Source organism: Bombyx mori, chromosome 9, assembly GCF_030269925.1.
Source record: "Bombyx mori chromosome 9, ASM3026992v2".
Classification (NCBI taxonomy): Eukaryota; Metazoa; Arthropoda; class Insecta; order Lepidoptera; family Bombycidae; genus Bombyx; species Bombyx mori.
In genome coordinates, this window is record NC_085115.1 from 9,262,771 (window position 1) to 9,280,015 (window position 17,245).

The 17,245-nt window shown below is 37.8% G+C and overlaps 1 protein-coding gene across 1 annotated transcript; it reads right to left on the reverse strand.

Annotated features, from left to right (window-relative positions):
• Nucleotides 1–2,117: 2,117 nt before the first annotated feature.
• LOC101741517 (fatty-acid amide hydrolase 2) lies at nucleotides 2,118–16,215 on the reverse strand. The gene is made up of 9 exons (XM_004923958.2): nucleotides 15,815–16,215; nucleotides 11,518–11,700; nucleotides 10,205–10,424; nucleotides 8,725–8,942; nucleotides 7,825–7,954; nucleotides 6,011–6,150; nucleotides 5,030–5,170; nucleotides 3,530–3,799; nucleotides 2,118–2,814 (listed from the first exon to the last, which is right to left on the reverse strand). Exons 1-9 carry the CDS (start codon nucleotides 16,049–16,051, stop codon nucleotides 2,524–2,526), a joined length of 1,830 nt encoding a protein of 609 aa, XP_004924015.1. The 5' UTR covers nucleotides 16,052–16,215; the 3' UTR covers nucleotides 2,118–2,523.
• Between the last annotated feature and the right edge of the window lie 1,030 nt (nucleotides 16,216–17,245).

Sequence of the window (17,245 nt, forward strand, 5' to 3'; positions counted from 1 at the left end):
ATATAGTAATGCTTAGTGCACAATGTCGCGTGCTTGTCCTAGACATGGATTAACCTTGGTACAGAAAGTTACAAGGTCTATGTAAGTTACGAACCTAATACGTAATTAATGTAACTTGTATTCGCTTATTGATCGAAATTCGATCATACGTACCTGAGGAATTCAATTCATTTTATGTTTTGCATCTCTTTTGTTTTGTTATGGACATTTAAAAAAAAGTAATCAATCCTATTCTTATTCCAATATTTTTTTTATTGATGACACAAACTCACCAATAAATAGCTCCAAGCAAAAAAAGGTAAAGAAAATCGGTTAACAAACAGATGCGATTAAGGTTATCTTCTTCTTTTTTTTTTCAATTTTGTAATCGACTTCTTGCGATGGCATTGTTACCAACGTCGAGTTAATACCATCTTTAAATATTTTTAAACATAGTTAACATGCCTTAAAGATTTTGACTGAGTCGGTGCTAAGCGGCCCTGATTGTTGCGTCGTGGGTCGTGGGTTCGATTTCCACAACGAACAAACATTGTGTTGAACAGGATTAGTTTGCTTTTGTCTGGGTGCTTATTATCTATATATGTATTTTTTTATTGCCCTTGTAGGCAGACGAGCATACGGCCCACCTGATGGTGAGTGGTTACCGTCGCCCATGGACTTCAGCAATGCCAGGGGCAGAGCCAAGCCGCTGCCTACCGCTTAATACTCTCCACAAGCCTCGTATAAAGAAGGACATGTCATAGCGCTCGGGAAACACCGTGGAGGGGAGCTCATTCAATATTTAAACATATATAAGTATGTTTAACAGTCTCTGATGACTCTAATGAGTTGACTACTAATCATCCGTCTGTAGTACTAGCATCCTAAAATAATTTTGTTTCGGCGGTTAAGTTTTGTTAACGCTGTAGAAGATATCCCGGCATCATCATAATCGGTTGCTCTTGGCAGAGCAGTCGTGGTCATGTGGAATTCTTGCTCATTAAAGCCTTGACAGATGTTTTCCACAGTTTGTGAACCGAGGCCTGGCGCACACACTCGTTAAGTGGGGTTTCAGTAAGGTCTTTCACCTGATCAGTCCAACGCATGGGGATTCGTCCACGAGATCTCTTACCATTGACCCTACCCTGAACAACAAGTTTCTCGATAGACTAATATACCTGGTGTTAAATGGCTATTCAGCAGGCAGTGTCTGCCTTGAGATATCCGAAGTCTCAATTGAATTGTTTATTGGCCACCAATTGAAAGAGGATAGCACGACGGTTTTGCGTTAAAAATAGGCTGCACCTATCTGTTTATTATACACTCTGCCACTAATTACGGAAGCGTGTAAATTTTGTCGATTGATTTTTATTACGCCTTAATATTCTTTAGGGAGGCCACGACCTCAGCATTGAGGATTATCGACGGAAGGAGAAGGATTGTTCTTTCATTGTGAAAGTTCAAGAAGAGAAAGAAAGTCAATTAAAAAATAAACCATTTGTAAATAATATGTGGTTATCAAAAAAGTAATGACCAGTGTGCTTAGTGCGAGTTTTTGCGCCTCTAGCACCCCTAGCGGCAAACGTAAGCAAACGTTCCAACTCCATAAAAATTTGAATTAACTTTTACGCTATCGAGAACGTTAAAAACTCGCATTAAACACACTGTACGTTTCTCATAAGCTGCAAATTCAATGGACCGCTTAAAAATTTAATTTGGCTCTATTCCTCGTAGGAATAAAGTCTAATTGATAACATTATCATATTATAGCAAAACGATCTTCTTTTTAACCTTATTGCACTTTAATAGTACAAGAATATTTAACAAAGATTGCCACAGACATGTAAAAACGCAATTAATAATTCATAACATAATTAGTACAGGTTCAAAATTCAAATGTATGGTTTTTTATCTTTTAATTGTGAAAATCTTAATGGCCAGACTGTGTAAAAATGCAGTATTGACAGTACCGATTAGAAAGGATTTGATGTTTCTTTACCTACCTTATCGTAGCCAATGGGACTATTCCAACTACGCGCGGATGGGAACGACCTACGATAGTATAATTAAAAGGAATGGGAAAAGAAGAGAAAAATAACACTACTGCTACTCACTATAAATGACGAAAAAGCAACACATACGCTAGTCACATTTTTAATATTTATTTTCAATTTACATTTGTCTTACATTAGGTACATTAAACTAAGTAAAAAATAATAAAACCACAGATCGGTACTTAAATAGTGGGTTTCCAATACATAAATCACATTAAAAGGAAATAGAAAAGTGAACTAATCCTTTTAAATAGGACATCCTCATGACAATATGTATTAGGCAATTATAGCCTCAGCTGATTTCAACTGTGTAGATATTGCATGCACGATGTACTAAAAACCCAAACATTATTTGGTCAAATATAACTATATATATTTTTTACACGATTTTTCTGTGTTATCATATCAACCATTCTTAATATTTCAAAATGACAGCATGGTCACGTGTGATGTATGTCTTAATTATACAAATATTATATTACGTTTTACTCTATACTGTAACCGAATCTTTATTAGGAGCTGCCCAGCCACCGAATGCTTTCTCAAATTCATTAGCGACCGCCACAGTTAAATGATCTTTGTATCTGTTTGCCGCAATTTGGATGCCGACAGGGAGGCCTTTTTTCGACATTTCAATCGGACAGGCCGTAACTGGCAGCCCTAATGCATTGAACATCGTTAAATATCCACAGTTCAAAAATTTATAGTACACTCGGTAGTGCAAGTGGGCGGGATGTGGAAAAGTCGGAAACAACAAAACTGCATCGTCAGATAAAATTGTCTGGAACAATACAAAAAAAAAAGAAATTATTTCGTAATTCTTTCTGGTGGTAGGACCTCTTGTGAGTCCGCGCGTGTGGGTACCACCACCCTGCCTATTTCTGCCGTGAAGTAGTAATGCGTTTCGGTTTGAAGGGTAGGGCAGCCGTTGTAAGTATACTTGAGATCTTAGAACTTATATCTCAAGGTGGGTGGCGCATTTACGTTGTGGATGTCTATGGGCTCCAGTAACCACTTAACACCAGGTGGACTGTGAGCTCGTCCACCCATGTAAGCAATAAAAAAAAAACACATGAGATAATTATTTAGTTGCAGTTTTGATTAAGTCAAATTTTGGTTTGGTTAGATAATCGTTTTTCTTTATGAACCAGTACATAATGGTAGATACAACGAATAATGTGTGCACAGTGAGCCTAAACGCTGCATAATGTAATGCAGCATTATGTTTTACTGGTGGTAGGACGTGTTGTGAGTCCGCACGGGTAGGTACCACCACCCTGCCTATTTCTGCCGTGAAGCAGTAATGCGTTTCGGTTTGAAGGGCGGGGCAGCCGTTGTAACTACACTGAGACTTTAGAACTCATATTTCAAGGTGGGTGGCGGCATTTACGTTGTAGATGTCTATGGGCTCCGGTAACCACTGAATACCAGGTCAGCCGTGAGCTCGCCCACCCATCGAAGCAATAAAAAAAATAAAAAAAAAATGTTTCCATTACCTCAAATTCAGTTTTAATGTCTTCGAATTTAGTTAGAAGGTTCTTGTAGTAGCTTCTCGGTAGGGCATCAAAGAATTTCTTCAAAGGACCATAGCAAACAGAAAAAAAGTTGTTGTTCGATAAACCAAACATTTTCTTGATGATTTCAGGCCAGATCGATACCCATTGCTTAGGATTGTTCGGATCAGTGTAGATGTTGCGAACGTGGCTTATATTCATTAATACTCTGACGCTTATCTCCCACATGTGTTCGATGTTTTTTATGCTTAGCTGCAAAAAATAATGTAATAAATATTTACATTTATAAATTTGTATCAATAATCGAATAAATTACAAATGGTTCGACCGATTCGATTGACCTAGGTGTCGTTCGTTTCTATAATTATGTATGACGGAGCATCACAGGAGTATGTTCATCGGGTTGAGTGATTCCTTTGTCACTACGTTCGTAATTGTCAGGATAAGGTTTATATTATGGATTTTTGTTTATGAAATCCCCAAGATAATTAAGAAAATTTACAGCTTAGCGTGCCCGTGTTTCGAGAGTTTTCAATAATAAGCTTTCAATAATAAGCAGGGGTTAGACTGGTTTAAAAAAATCAAAATATTCGATTTATTGTTATAAAAAATTATATTTATAGTTTTGGGCCCAGTTTTCAATAGTGACTAAAACTCCTTGTTATTGCTTTCAAAGCTGGTCGCTTAAGCTCTGTCAAGGGTACAGTATCAATACCTTCAGTAGCGACATGGGTCTTACAGATGATCAACAGTAACAATTTAGGATTAGGTGAGGTCTAAGATTGCTGAATAATAATCAATAATTTTTAATCAATCGGATCATTGATTTTTTTCCCTACTTATTGCTAGCAATCTCGAGGGGTTGTGTCTGCACCGGACGTGTAGGCGAATTTACGGGGCTCAGCCTGAAGACTTTGCTAACACTAGCTCTAGCAAGACCAGTGTCTCGCTGAATTTACCACCGGATCAGAATCGCGACCCACTGAGAAGATCTTCGATTGATCAATATATGTCTTAGTACTGGAGATGTATTAATGAACACCCCAACTTATTCTATTGTCAAAATTGCTTAATACAATTTTGATGTGTATAGTTGTCCAAATGTAAAATGTTGTGAAATGTTTTTTTTTATTGCCCTTGTAGGCAGACGAGCCGTATGGCCCACCTGATGGTGAGTGGTTACCGTCGCCCATGGACTTCAGCAATGCCAGGGGCAGAGCCAAGCCGCTGCCTACCGCAAAACCTACTGTTTCTTTTTATATTTTATTTTTCATTGCCCGTGTAGGCAGATGAGCACTAATTTATGTGTATTATCTATGGACGAGCATACGGTCCACCTGATAGTGAGTGACTACCTGCATTGCTGATATCCATATTTCAGCAATCCCAGGAGCAAAGCCAAGCCGCTGCCTACAAATGCTACTACAGGAGTATAAGAATTAAATCATTATTGAATCTTTTATATGTATACTAGATACTAACCGGTTTCGCTTCGATATTATAGGTTTGTTTGAGGTACTCCCGCGTTTTTTGCATAGCCATCTTGACGTCACGACCAATGGAATCGGAAACGTTACTGCCATCACTTTCCATGTAATAGAATTTCAGTGTTGATACGTCAACCTGTAATTTTTAATACGCTTTTATTAGCTTCAGACGTATGTATGTATGTTTGTAATGGAATCTTTGAAAATGATTTTGACCTCCTTCAAACAGTCGGATTAGCTCGAAATTTGGTATACTTAAGGTTAAGGACCGATGACAATTCAATATAAAAAATATAAAAAAAATTGAAGTTCAACTAAAAAATGAAAAAAAAAAAATTTCTAAGGATTTTCTATAAAAGCGTATTTTGTTAGTTTTTTTAAACTATTATATTACATTATTTTTATAGTTAGCCAGGCGTGCTCGGTATTTTCAGGAATATTAAATTCCCATCCTTTTTTTTACTTTAGAATGGTAGTACGGTCCGCCTGGTTTTAAATGGTTATCCTCTATGGAGGCACATAGACATCATGTGTCGGAACAGGGTTGTTTCAAGTATTTTATTTGTTGGGAACATATTTGATCCAAATTCGTGAAAAAATGTTAAGCATACCTACGCTTCCTTAGCCAAAATTGTACCTACCTAGCGGCAAGATTTAAAACCTTATATCATTATATCGCTAATACGTGATACATCTTATATTGTCCGGGTCACGACGACTTCAACAGCTAGAAATATTTTGAATCTAGTGAAATAGGCAACTTTCCGTAAAGCTATGCTCATAATAGTTTAGACATAACTTAAAATATGGGGAGCGGGAAGGGTAGCGATAAATGCCCGCTGTTCGCTCATTCTCCAAATTTAAAATGATCATTTTAACAACCTATTTCTTCATTGTTATGTGCAAACTTATTTTTATTAAGTACATGTGCATGTACTTTTTAAAGCTTCTAAATGTAAAAAATCAGAACTCTCACCGGTTTATCGAAAGGTATGTCAGGGCTTCCAGGTTTCTTTAAAACTTTTAACATAAGTGCTAAATCTTCGGCGTAGCGTGTTAAAGGACCAAGAGTGAAATATTCTTCAAAATCAGGATCCAAGCAGTCTGGTATGTGTCCTAAAATATGTAATCAGTAATGATGAATTGTTATGATCTAGGAACCATAAATAATGCAATTATTGTGAGGAATGATAGCGGTCGGATATGTCATTGAGGGTTCGTGCACTTGACTTGATGGGACTACGGCTTGCTGTGGGATTACTGCAATTGATGTATGTGTGGGTATAAATTATTATCAGAGATAACAAAATTAACTTTTAGTTTCGTATGTGCCTGTTCCAAATCATTGGAACCGACGACAAAAAAATGGTCACTGCAATGAAGTCACGTCAACTTGTGACTCATCCGATCGATAGCATAAAAAAAACTATAACTTGTTAATTTTCGAGATTTATTTTCGAAAATATAACTAGTCAGGTCATAAGTATTGTCACACAGTAAAAACTTTTCTTTTAGAATGCTGGCCACAAAAAAGTTTATTGAATTCGAATTTCGAATTGTTCATGAAAATAAAAATTTATACTTTTAGAATTTTACTCATTTTTAAAAATGGAGTGGACGCTTAAACAAGACCGTGTTGCAGTTATTGCGTTGCATCGTTGCGGTTACGCGCCAATTCAAGTTTTTAACATACTGAAAAATTTGAATATAACCAAAAGATTCGTTTATCGTACCATCAAACGATACAATGAAGACTCTAGTGTAGATGACAGGTCAAGAAGTGGTCGCCCTCGGTCTGTTAGGACTCCAGCAGTGATAAAAGCTGTGAAGGCGCGAATTCAAAGAAATCCCAAACGTAAGCAGAAACTGTTGGCCCTTCAGATGGGGTTAAGCAGAACCACGGTGAAAAGGGTGTTAAATGAAGACTTAGGGCTTCGGGCATATCGAAGAAAAACAGGACATCGTTTGAATGCTCGTCTAATGGACCTGAGACTGAAGAGATGCCGCGCTTTGTTGAAGCGGTACGCGGGAAAAAAATATCGGGAAATTCTTTTTTTGGATGAAAAAATTTTTACCGTAGAAGAGAGCTACAACAAACAAAATGATAAGGTGTACGCACACAGTAGTGAAGAAGCGAGCAACCGTATTCCGCGTGTCCAACGAGGTCATTTTCCATCCTCGCTCATGGTATGGTTGGGAGTTTCTTATTGGGGCTTAACAGAGGTACATTTTTGTGAGAAAGGTGTAAAAACGAATGCAGTTGTGTATCAAAATACTGTCCTGACGAACCTTGTGGAACCTGTTTCTCATACCATGTTCAATAACAGGCACTGGGTATTCCAACAAGATTCGGCGCCAGCTCATAGAGCGAAGAGCACACAAGACTGGCTGGCGGCGCGTGAAATCGACTTCATCCGGCACGAAGACTGGCCCTCCTCCAGTCCAGATTTGAATCCGTTAGATTACAAGATATGGCAACACTTGGAGGAAAACGCGTGCTCAAAGCCTCATCCCAATTTGGAGTCACTCAAGACATCCTTGATTAAGGCAGCCGCCGATATAGACGACTGGAAGCGCAGATTGAAGGCCTGTATTCAAAATCACGGAGGTCATTTTGGATAAACTTTAGTGTCATAAGAATCTATGTTTTGTTAAGTTCATTTTGGTATATGAATGGTTACATAATGAATAAACTTGTTTCAATTATTTTACATTAAACATGTGACAGAATTTATGACCTGACTAGGTATAATGATTACTCCCTTATTAATACGAAATTGTTGACATTACCTTCAATCGAAAGTAATCTAGGTGATGGTTTGTGTCCATAGATTCCAGTGAACATTGGAGGCAATCTAAGGGACCCAGCCATATCCGATCCGAGTCCTATTAGCGATGCTGCTGAAGAAATCAAAGCCGACTGAAAACCGAAAATACGAAATAAAAAAACCCCACCATAAACAGTACGAATAAAGATAATAAAATCACTGCTATTGTTTCAAAAGGATCTTTTGTTTGTGCTTAATTTAAAGTGGTAAGCGCATTTTCCTTTTGTATTGTTAGTGTAATTAGCATAAATGAGATCAACGAACTTGAACAATAAATATATTTCGGTACAAGAAGGCATGAAAACATGCATTTACATATGGAAACCCTTTGTCTAGGACAAGATTTATATTTAACTCAATAAGCTTTTGATCGACTTTAATCATTCACATTCCTCTTCAAACTAGTCGATTTCGATGGGCGAACTGACCCACAGACAGCGCTCTGAGTTTCTCGCCGGATCATCTCAGTGAGTCGCGATTCCGATGCGGTAGTAAGTTCTGCGAAGCAATCCTCTGGCTAGGGCCAGTGTTAGCAAACTCTCTCAGGTTGAATCCGTTAGCTCACTTACTAGCCAGAGTGTAGCTGGAATAGTCTCTTAGGCTACCAGCAAATAGGTATGGGGAACAAATCGACTTTTTACTGTTGACATCATTCTGTGGGCAGGTTTGTTGTTACTTAAACTTACAGTTGTTGTTGTAGGTACTGTTGAACTTATAGTCACATTGTTATGACTATAATTTACGGTAACCTTCAATTAGTATTTTTTTATATCGTTAGAATATGAAGTTAAGTGAAATTGAAAACAATCGGAATACAATTTTTTGATGGAGTTTTTATAGTATTAAAAAAATCGGTTCTCACCTCACCCCCCGAAGAGCCTCCAGTTGTACGTTTCGGATCGTAAGGGTTCATCGTTACTCCTATAACATTATTGTATGTTTCCCAGTTCATGCACAACTGGGGTGTACTGGTTACAGCTATGGGAATTGCACCAGCCGCTCTGGCTTGCCTGACAATAGCCGCGTCTTTCTTGGCTGGATTTCTATTTGTGTATACCGTTCCGCAATCATTGCTCATGCCTGAAATTTCAATTGTTTCATTTTGACTACCAAAATTGCCAAAATTCGGTTACCTCAAATGTACCTAAAAGTTACAGTGTAAATTTAGAGCTGAAGATTTAGCGTTCAGCGAAAAAATGGAAAAATAAGAAAACCAATCGGTTATTCAGTTGTGTACCAAAAACGAAAATCTGCTTATATTTAAAAAAAAATTAAGATAGTTATATAAACACAGCAGTAACATTTTTTCCTTTGTTTCTCAAGCGATTACGTAATAATTTTTCCGTTAATGAAACTTTTTGAAATAGTTTACAATAAGAAAAGGCAATAAAAGCCGAAAGAGAAATTTAAATACATAAAACGAATTAAATTTTTGAGGTGGCAATGATTACTGTCTGCTTGGGCGATCACTTGTTTTTACTAATGGGTAATAAATTATGTATTGCAAACATTGTATGCGGTTGACTAATATCTGAACTAAATAAATAGCTAAACGTCAATTAATTTAAAAGTTGTCGCCACTTATATCATTGGGTCACCGAAGACGATAAATTTTGTTAGTAGCATCTTGTAAGTATTGTTTGTTACGATGATTGTAATACATTAATTTATAAGTACTTAATGGACCTGTTATACTGGAATCATTACGGTTAACAATCATTCCGCCTTGTTAATTACGCTTTGTGGCATTGTCAGTTAAACTTCCGAATTTGGGCATACAACATTATATGCGATTTTAATCCGTAATTTATTTTGTTAAAATAAGAGCTCTAAGCAGGCGGTATAATTTTATTTGTCTCATGGCATGAAGATAGCAGGAGTTTATGTTTTTAGCATATTATGGCATTATATTATATATTATAGCATATTTTTGGACCAGGCCTCCCAAGTAGGTACTAGCTAGTTCCATTTGATCCATTACAGAAAGGGCTGCTAGGATCGTTAATCACGATTTCAAGGCTCGTTTCGGATCTCTGGGACCATGGAAAGACTTAAGTTAACTGGAAGCATTGCGTTATTCATAATACGCTTCCAAATATTAGTTGTCGTGCTTCGTGTCTTTGCTCTGGAATGAATTTCCTTTCAAGTTGTTCCTTGAACCCAATGACCTGTCCTTGAAACGAGGTTCGAAGTGAGACCTAACTAGTTGTAGCTGCTTGGCTAATTCGCCATTGGCTGGCAGTGGCCACTAGCAATCAGATGATTCGTAACCTGGATCACCTTTACAGGCAATAAAAATGAACTTAATCAATAGTGATGTGATTTGTAAACTGTAAACTCACCCTCAACCGCTATACTTTCTTTGATAGTAAGCGGAATTCCCAATAGTGGATATTCCTGTTCTAATTCTTCTGGCGTGCGATCTGTTGACTTTATCATTTTGTCTATTCCTCTTGCTTCTCTTAGCGCTACTTCATACCGTGGTTCGATTACAGCGTTTACGTAAGGATTAACTTCTTTACACCGTTCTATAAACGCAGACACAACCTCTTCCGATGTTATCTAAAATTAAAAGTTTCATAATCACCCTTCATATTAATATTAAATGGCATTAATCATCATCTCCATCTATAATGATTAAAATAACGACAACCTCCGTCGGTCGGTAGAGCCTTTGTCTTGAAGAGTACCAGCTTTGATTTCTATTTAAAGCTAATGAATCATATCGTAACTTCCTCATGGATTTTCTTCCATGCAAACCTTATTCACAGTTCATTGAGCTTCTCACCGGATCTTCTGATTTGATCGTGATTCCTATTAGGCGGCAGATTCTGTGAAGCACTGACCTTGCTAGGGTAGTGTTATTAAATTCTTTCAGATTTAGACCGTGACCTCACCTACCCCTCCGGGCGTAGCTGGAATAGCCCCTTAGGGTACCAGCGAATAGATACGGGGAAAAAAGCCAACCTTACTCTTTCATTTAGAAACACAACGAAAAAGAAATTATAAAAAAAACCGTTTGAAGTCGTCGTGGCCTAAATGATAAGACGTCCGGTGCGTTCGTGTTGAGCGATGCACCGGTGTTCGAATCCCGGAGGCGGGTACCAATTTTTCTAACGAAATACGTACTCAATGAATGTTCACGATTGACTTGCACGGTGAAGGAATAACATCGTGTAATAACAATCAAACCCGCAAAATTATAATTTGCGTAATTACTTGTGGTAGGTACCGCCACCTTTCCTATTTCTGCCGAGGAGCAGTAACGCGTTTCGGTTCGAAGGGTGGGGCAGTCGCTGTAACTATACTTGAGACCTTAGAACTTATATCACAAGGTGGGTGACGCATTTACGTCGTAGATGTCTATGGGCTCCAGTAACCACTTAACACCAGGTAGGCTGTGAGCTGGTCCACCTATATAAGCAATAACTAAAATAAAAAAATAAAAATTAGGTGTAGTTGTTCCCAAGCGATGTGCCGTCGTGTTTGCGGTTGATTGACATGATAGATTTATACATATCTGATGATTGTTAAAACTTTACGCATTATAGTACTAATATTAAATAGATCCAATAGGAAGTAAAAAAATTGACAAAATTGAATTATTTAGGCAGTATTCATGAACATTTTTGTATTTATGTAGACAAAAACGTACCTGTTTCTTTCTTATCATATCTGCTAGCTTAGTTGCTGATTTGAAGAGGATGGGATTTGTTGGCGGGGGACATTTCCGTTTTCGTTTGAAGCTTGAAAAATATGAAACCGGCACCACTATGATGGCCAGCAACGATACGAGAAATCTGAGAAACCTCCTCATGAACGCGTTCATGGTTGCTGTCTGTGGAATAAACAATAGTCTAGTATTGAAATGTTATTCAATACCACCTATGGTACTTGGTGGTAGGTCTTGGGAGCTCGCACGGGGATAGGTAGGTAGGTTCCACTACGCTGTCTATTTCTGCCGTGAAGCAGTAAAGCGTTTCGGTTTGAGGGTGGGGTAGCAAAACTGAGACTTAGAACTCATTTCTCAAGGTGGGTGGCGGCATTTACATTGCCGATGCTTATGGGCTCCGGTAACCCGTTAACATCAGGTGGGCTGACAGCTCACCAACCTAACTAAGCAAGAAAAAAGTACCATTATTCGGCTAATTCGGTGGGGCAGTAGTTAGCGGCCCTGACTGTTGCGCTGTGGGTCGTGAGTTTGATTCCCACATTGGGCGAACATTGTGTGATGAACAGGTTTCCTATTTCTGCCGTGAAGCAGTAATGCGTTTCAGTTTGAAGGGTGGGGCAGTCGCTGTAACTATACTGAGACCTTAGAACTGTTATCTCAAGGTGGGTGGCGGCATTTACGTTGTAGATGTCTATGGGCTCCAGTAACCACTTAACACAAGGAGGGCTGTGAGTTCGTCCACCCATCTAAGCAATAAAAAAAAAAGGTTTGTTTGCTCTTTATCTGGGTGTTTAATATCTATATATTATGTATGCATATATTTAAACACATAGAAGCATGCTTATCAGTCTCTAGTATCTATAGCACTGGAAATGATAATAGCCCGTGCGTGATTTGTTCCTAGTTATTTCTTGTGCATAAAATATAACATGCAAATTTTGCATATGATGTTTGTAAATATATTAAAACGCTTCGGCGCGGTTCGCTAGTTTTACGCTAATGATTATAATTTGAATTTTAATTTGCATTCTTCATAATGATGTTTATATTGATTCAATAATAAATAATAATAAAACATTTATTTCAGAAAAAATCCATAAAATAATAATAATACAATAGTCAGCACACAAACAGTTCAACAATACAAATAGAAAATGAACAATATACTAATTCAATTAATTAAATATACAAAGGAAATGAATTAGAAACACATAATTATATCAATACAGTAGTAACCACTCTATGTCAATATTAGCTATCATTATGTCAATCAGTCAATTAATTTGGAGAAAAAATAAAATAAAAAGAAAATCATACACATTTCATAATGAAGAGATCAGATGAAGAGATTCAATGCAGATCTTTTTTTATTTTCAGAAATTTAGAATTTTACCAACTATTTTACAGGTTGCGATTTTTAATGTGAATGGATACCATCGAATTTGTCTTAAGGAATATGTCAAAATAAAATAGGTGTTAAATAAAAAATAGCCTGGACGTCTGTAATCTTATATAAGTATACTAGCTGACCCGGGAAACGTTGTTTTGCCATGTGTGTTATTTCTAGGAAACATTTTTTTAGTTCAATAAAAATAACTATCTACAATAAGTGTGCGGGGATATATTTATAATAGAAAGAGTTATAAAGAATAAAAGTATGTTTTATTTAGGTTAATAAATAAATTTACTGGTGGTTTACAAAAAAAATTGGTGTGGACCACCCTTAACATTTAAGGGGATGAAAAATAGATGTTGTCCGATTCTCTACCCTGGCTAATATGCACGCTAAGATTCACGAAAATCAGTCGAGCCGTTTCGGAGGAGTTCAATCACGCACACCGTGACACGAGTATTTTATATATTAGATATATACTTAGTCTGGCCATAAATACTGTTACAATTAAAAATAAACAAAATATTACATTTGAATTTGGAATCTGTCATTTTTATATGATTGCTCATTGAGTTTTTTCATTTTGGCACCAATACATTGTACAATATTTTGCGATATTAAAATGGAGTGGGGTGATAAAGAGGACCGAATCGCTGTGATTGCAAAACACAAAGTAGGTATGGAGCCAAATGCAATTTTAAAACTCTCCACACGTTTGGTATTAGTAAAATGTTTGTGTACCGGGCTATTAATAGGTGCAATGAGACCTCCTCTGTTTGTGACAGAAAAATATCTGGAAGAAATCCTATCCGAAAGCAAAATATTTTATCTCGGGAGATGAAGATAGCACCTAGAACCATGTCGCGTATTTTAAAAGATGACTTAGGACTTGCAGCCTATAAGAGACGTACTGGTCATTTCTTAACTGATAATTTAAAAGAGAATAGGGTGGTAAAATCGAAACAACTACTGAAACGGTACGCAAAGGGAGGTCATAGAAAAATTTTGTTTACGGATGAGACAATTTTTACAATTGAGCAACATTTTAACAAACAAAATGACCGTATTTATACTCAAAGCTCTAAGGAAGCTTCCCAATTAGTCGACAGAGTGCAACGTGGGCACTATTCGACTTCAGTGATGGTTTGGTGGGGTATTAGCTATGAAGGAGTGACTGAACCATACTTTTGTGAAAAAGGTATCAAAACATCGGCACAAGTGTATCAAGATACCATTCTTGAGAAGCAAGTGAAGCCCCTTAACAACACCATGTTCAATAATTAAGAATGGTCCTTCAAGTAAGACTCGGCGCCAGGTCATAAAGCTCGGTCTGCGCAGTCTTGGTTGGAAACGAACGTTTCGGACTTCATCAGAGCTGAAGACTGGCCGTCGTCTAGTCCCGATCTTAATCCGCTGGATTATGATTTATGGTCAGTTTTAGAGAGTACTTGCTCTAAACGCCATGATAATTTGGAGTCTCTAAAACAATCCGTACGATTGGCAGTGAAAAATGTTTCCATGGAAAGAGTGCGTGCTGCTATTGATAACTGGCCTCAACGTTTAAAGGACTGTATTGCAGCCAATGGAGACCACTTGGAATAAGCTTTTGATACTTTAAATTGTTTTATATTTAGGTATTAAACTAACACACTGTAAAAGTAATAAATGTTATTTGCAATAGAATTTTTTTTCCTTTGTCTCAGTATTTATGGCAAGACCAGGTATTTATTTAACTTTAAATAGTATTGTATTTTTTTATCAAATTGGTCAGATGATCGTAAGTCATGATTTTATTTATTGCTTAGATGGGTGGACGAGCTTACAGCCCACCTGATGTTAAGTGGTTACTGGAGCCCATAGACATCTACGACGTAAATGCGCCACCCATCTTGAGATATAAGTTCTAAGGTCCCAAGTATAGTTACAGCGCCACCCTTTAAACTGAAGTGCATTACTGCTCCACGGCAGAAAAAGGCAGGGTGGTGGTACCTACCCGCGCGGACTCACAAGAGGTCCTACCACCTAATATACTAATTTACCCTGATAAAATTTCATCAAAGACCTTGTGTATAGATATACTCGTATTACATATATCAACTTCTGACTACAAATTTCTGACTGTAAGATTCTTTTTATTGCCCGTGTAGGCAGACGAGCATACGGCCCACCTGATGGTAAGAGGCTACCGTCGCTGATGGACATCAGCAAGGACAGTTTGAAGAAGGACATGTCATAGCGCTCGAGAAACACCGTGGAGAGGAGCTCATTCCAAAGCCGGATGGTACGTGGCAAAAAAGATCTTTGGAAGCGCACTGTGGATGAACGCAGTGCTTCTAGGTAGTATAGATGAACTCTACTCCGGTGGCAGGCAGTGCGATGGTAAAAACGAGACGACGGGATCATCTCAAACAATTACTCGGAGGATTCCTCGTTTGTTGTTATAATATTCTTATGTTTTTGCTTGTATGTTGTAGGCGAGATCTTTACTCTTATATCTTAGAACAATTTGTCCATGATCAGAAAACTGGGAACAATCAGAGTTCTCGGAGTTTGTAATAATTTTACAAATTATAACCGGTTTTAGTTTTAATATTTGTTTGAGTGTCACACAAAAACTATGTACTAAATAGATTTTGTGTTATCATTTCGGAACTATGATGATCAGTTGTATTATATTCACAACCCAGATGCTGGGTGAGCTCTTATTTACCTATTAACAGAGGAGTCGGATGTTTGTTATGAAACGAATATTATTTATCCTCTGCGGCATTTTAATAATACCTAGGTTGCATTATTTTCAAATGAATTTTGTTTCCTGTAGTTATAATAATATAATTGCTAAATTATACACAATTATTATTGTTTTCTTTTTTAATATCTTCTTACCTCAGTAGCGATTATTTTTAATAAAAAACCATACACGGACGAGGCATAATTAAATCCGACTACGATAGATTTCGTAAAATACGGAGGGTACACGTAATTGTAATTGTTCAAAAACACTTCGGCCAAAACGAAACTTTGGTATATTAACGCACTCAATATAATCAGTACAATACGAGACCAAACGATAAATGTAACATTAAAACACGATCTCCACACATTTAATAGAATCACTATCATTTTATAAAATGAAATACGTGCAAACGATAAACAAATGCACGGTACAATTACAAAATTATTGATAATGTTGACTTATCTCGTGCCACCGATAAGTAGCAAGCAACTTGACTGTATACCGAAGCAGCGTGCTTACGAATGCTTTAAGGTCAATTCGAATGTTTGTATAGGGAACTATTTTAGTAGGGAATTAAAAACACGTGCAGATGCTTTATTATTACGAATATTGTTTAATGATAATCGATAACTGTATGAGATGGTTTTTGTATAAGTTTCTTGATACTATTAGCGCGCCACCTTTCCTATTTCGATGGTACTACGAGAGAAATCGTTCTTCGAGTGTGAACAACAACCGTACCAAGCTTTATCAGCGTGCTTAGTGCGAGTTTTTAACGTTGTCGATCGCGTAAAAGTTAACTTGGATTTGTATAGAGTTGGAACAGAGCGCACTGAGGTAGATGAATAGTTTAGGCATGCGTATAAAACAAACCTTTATTTTGTACTTGTTTTTAGACAAACTTTTTTATCTTAGTATACTTATCTTAGTGTTTGTATGTAAGTGTGGCCGTACACAGGCCACACGCGACAGCCTCAAACGCCGCCACTAGAAGCTAGAGGCGGCTAGAAAGGTAGCTGAATGAAACACGAAACAGCCACGTGTGGCCGGCGATCGACACTTGCGGTCGGTGGCTGCTACTTTTTGTAATCCATGCGTGCAGTATCATAATGGACTGGTAAGGGAGAGAGGGGTGGGGTATCGCGGGAGTGGCTTTTTTTTCCTACCTATGCTGATAGTCTTGAGAGGCTATTTCAGCTTCACCCTAACGTGTAGGTGAGCTCACGGGGTTCAAACCCGAGTGTTGTTAACACTGGCCCTAGTAAGAGCAGTGCTTCGCAGAATCTACCACCGGATCGGAAAAGCGACCCACTGAGAAGATCCGGCGAGAAACATAGTGGGCTGCGCGAGTGGCGTGTGGTGGCGTTTTGTATCTGCGCTTAGTGGCCGGTGTGGGCCACGAGAAGGGAACAGTGACGATTTGTAGCGTGTGGCGGCCACCGGCGTTTACTGTTTGCGGCGTATCCATATAAAGTGTATGAAAATTATAGGAAATATGCCAACCTCCGATGGGTTCAAAACCGTCACGCGCGCCAAAAAACGCGCCCGTGCCGTGGAACCGTCCACGGCACCAAAACAGC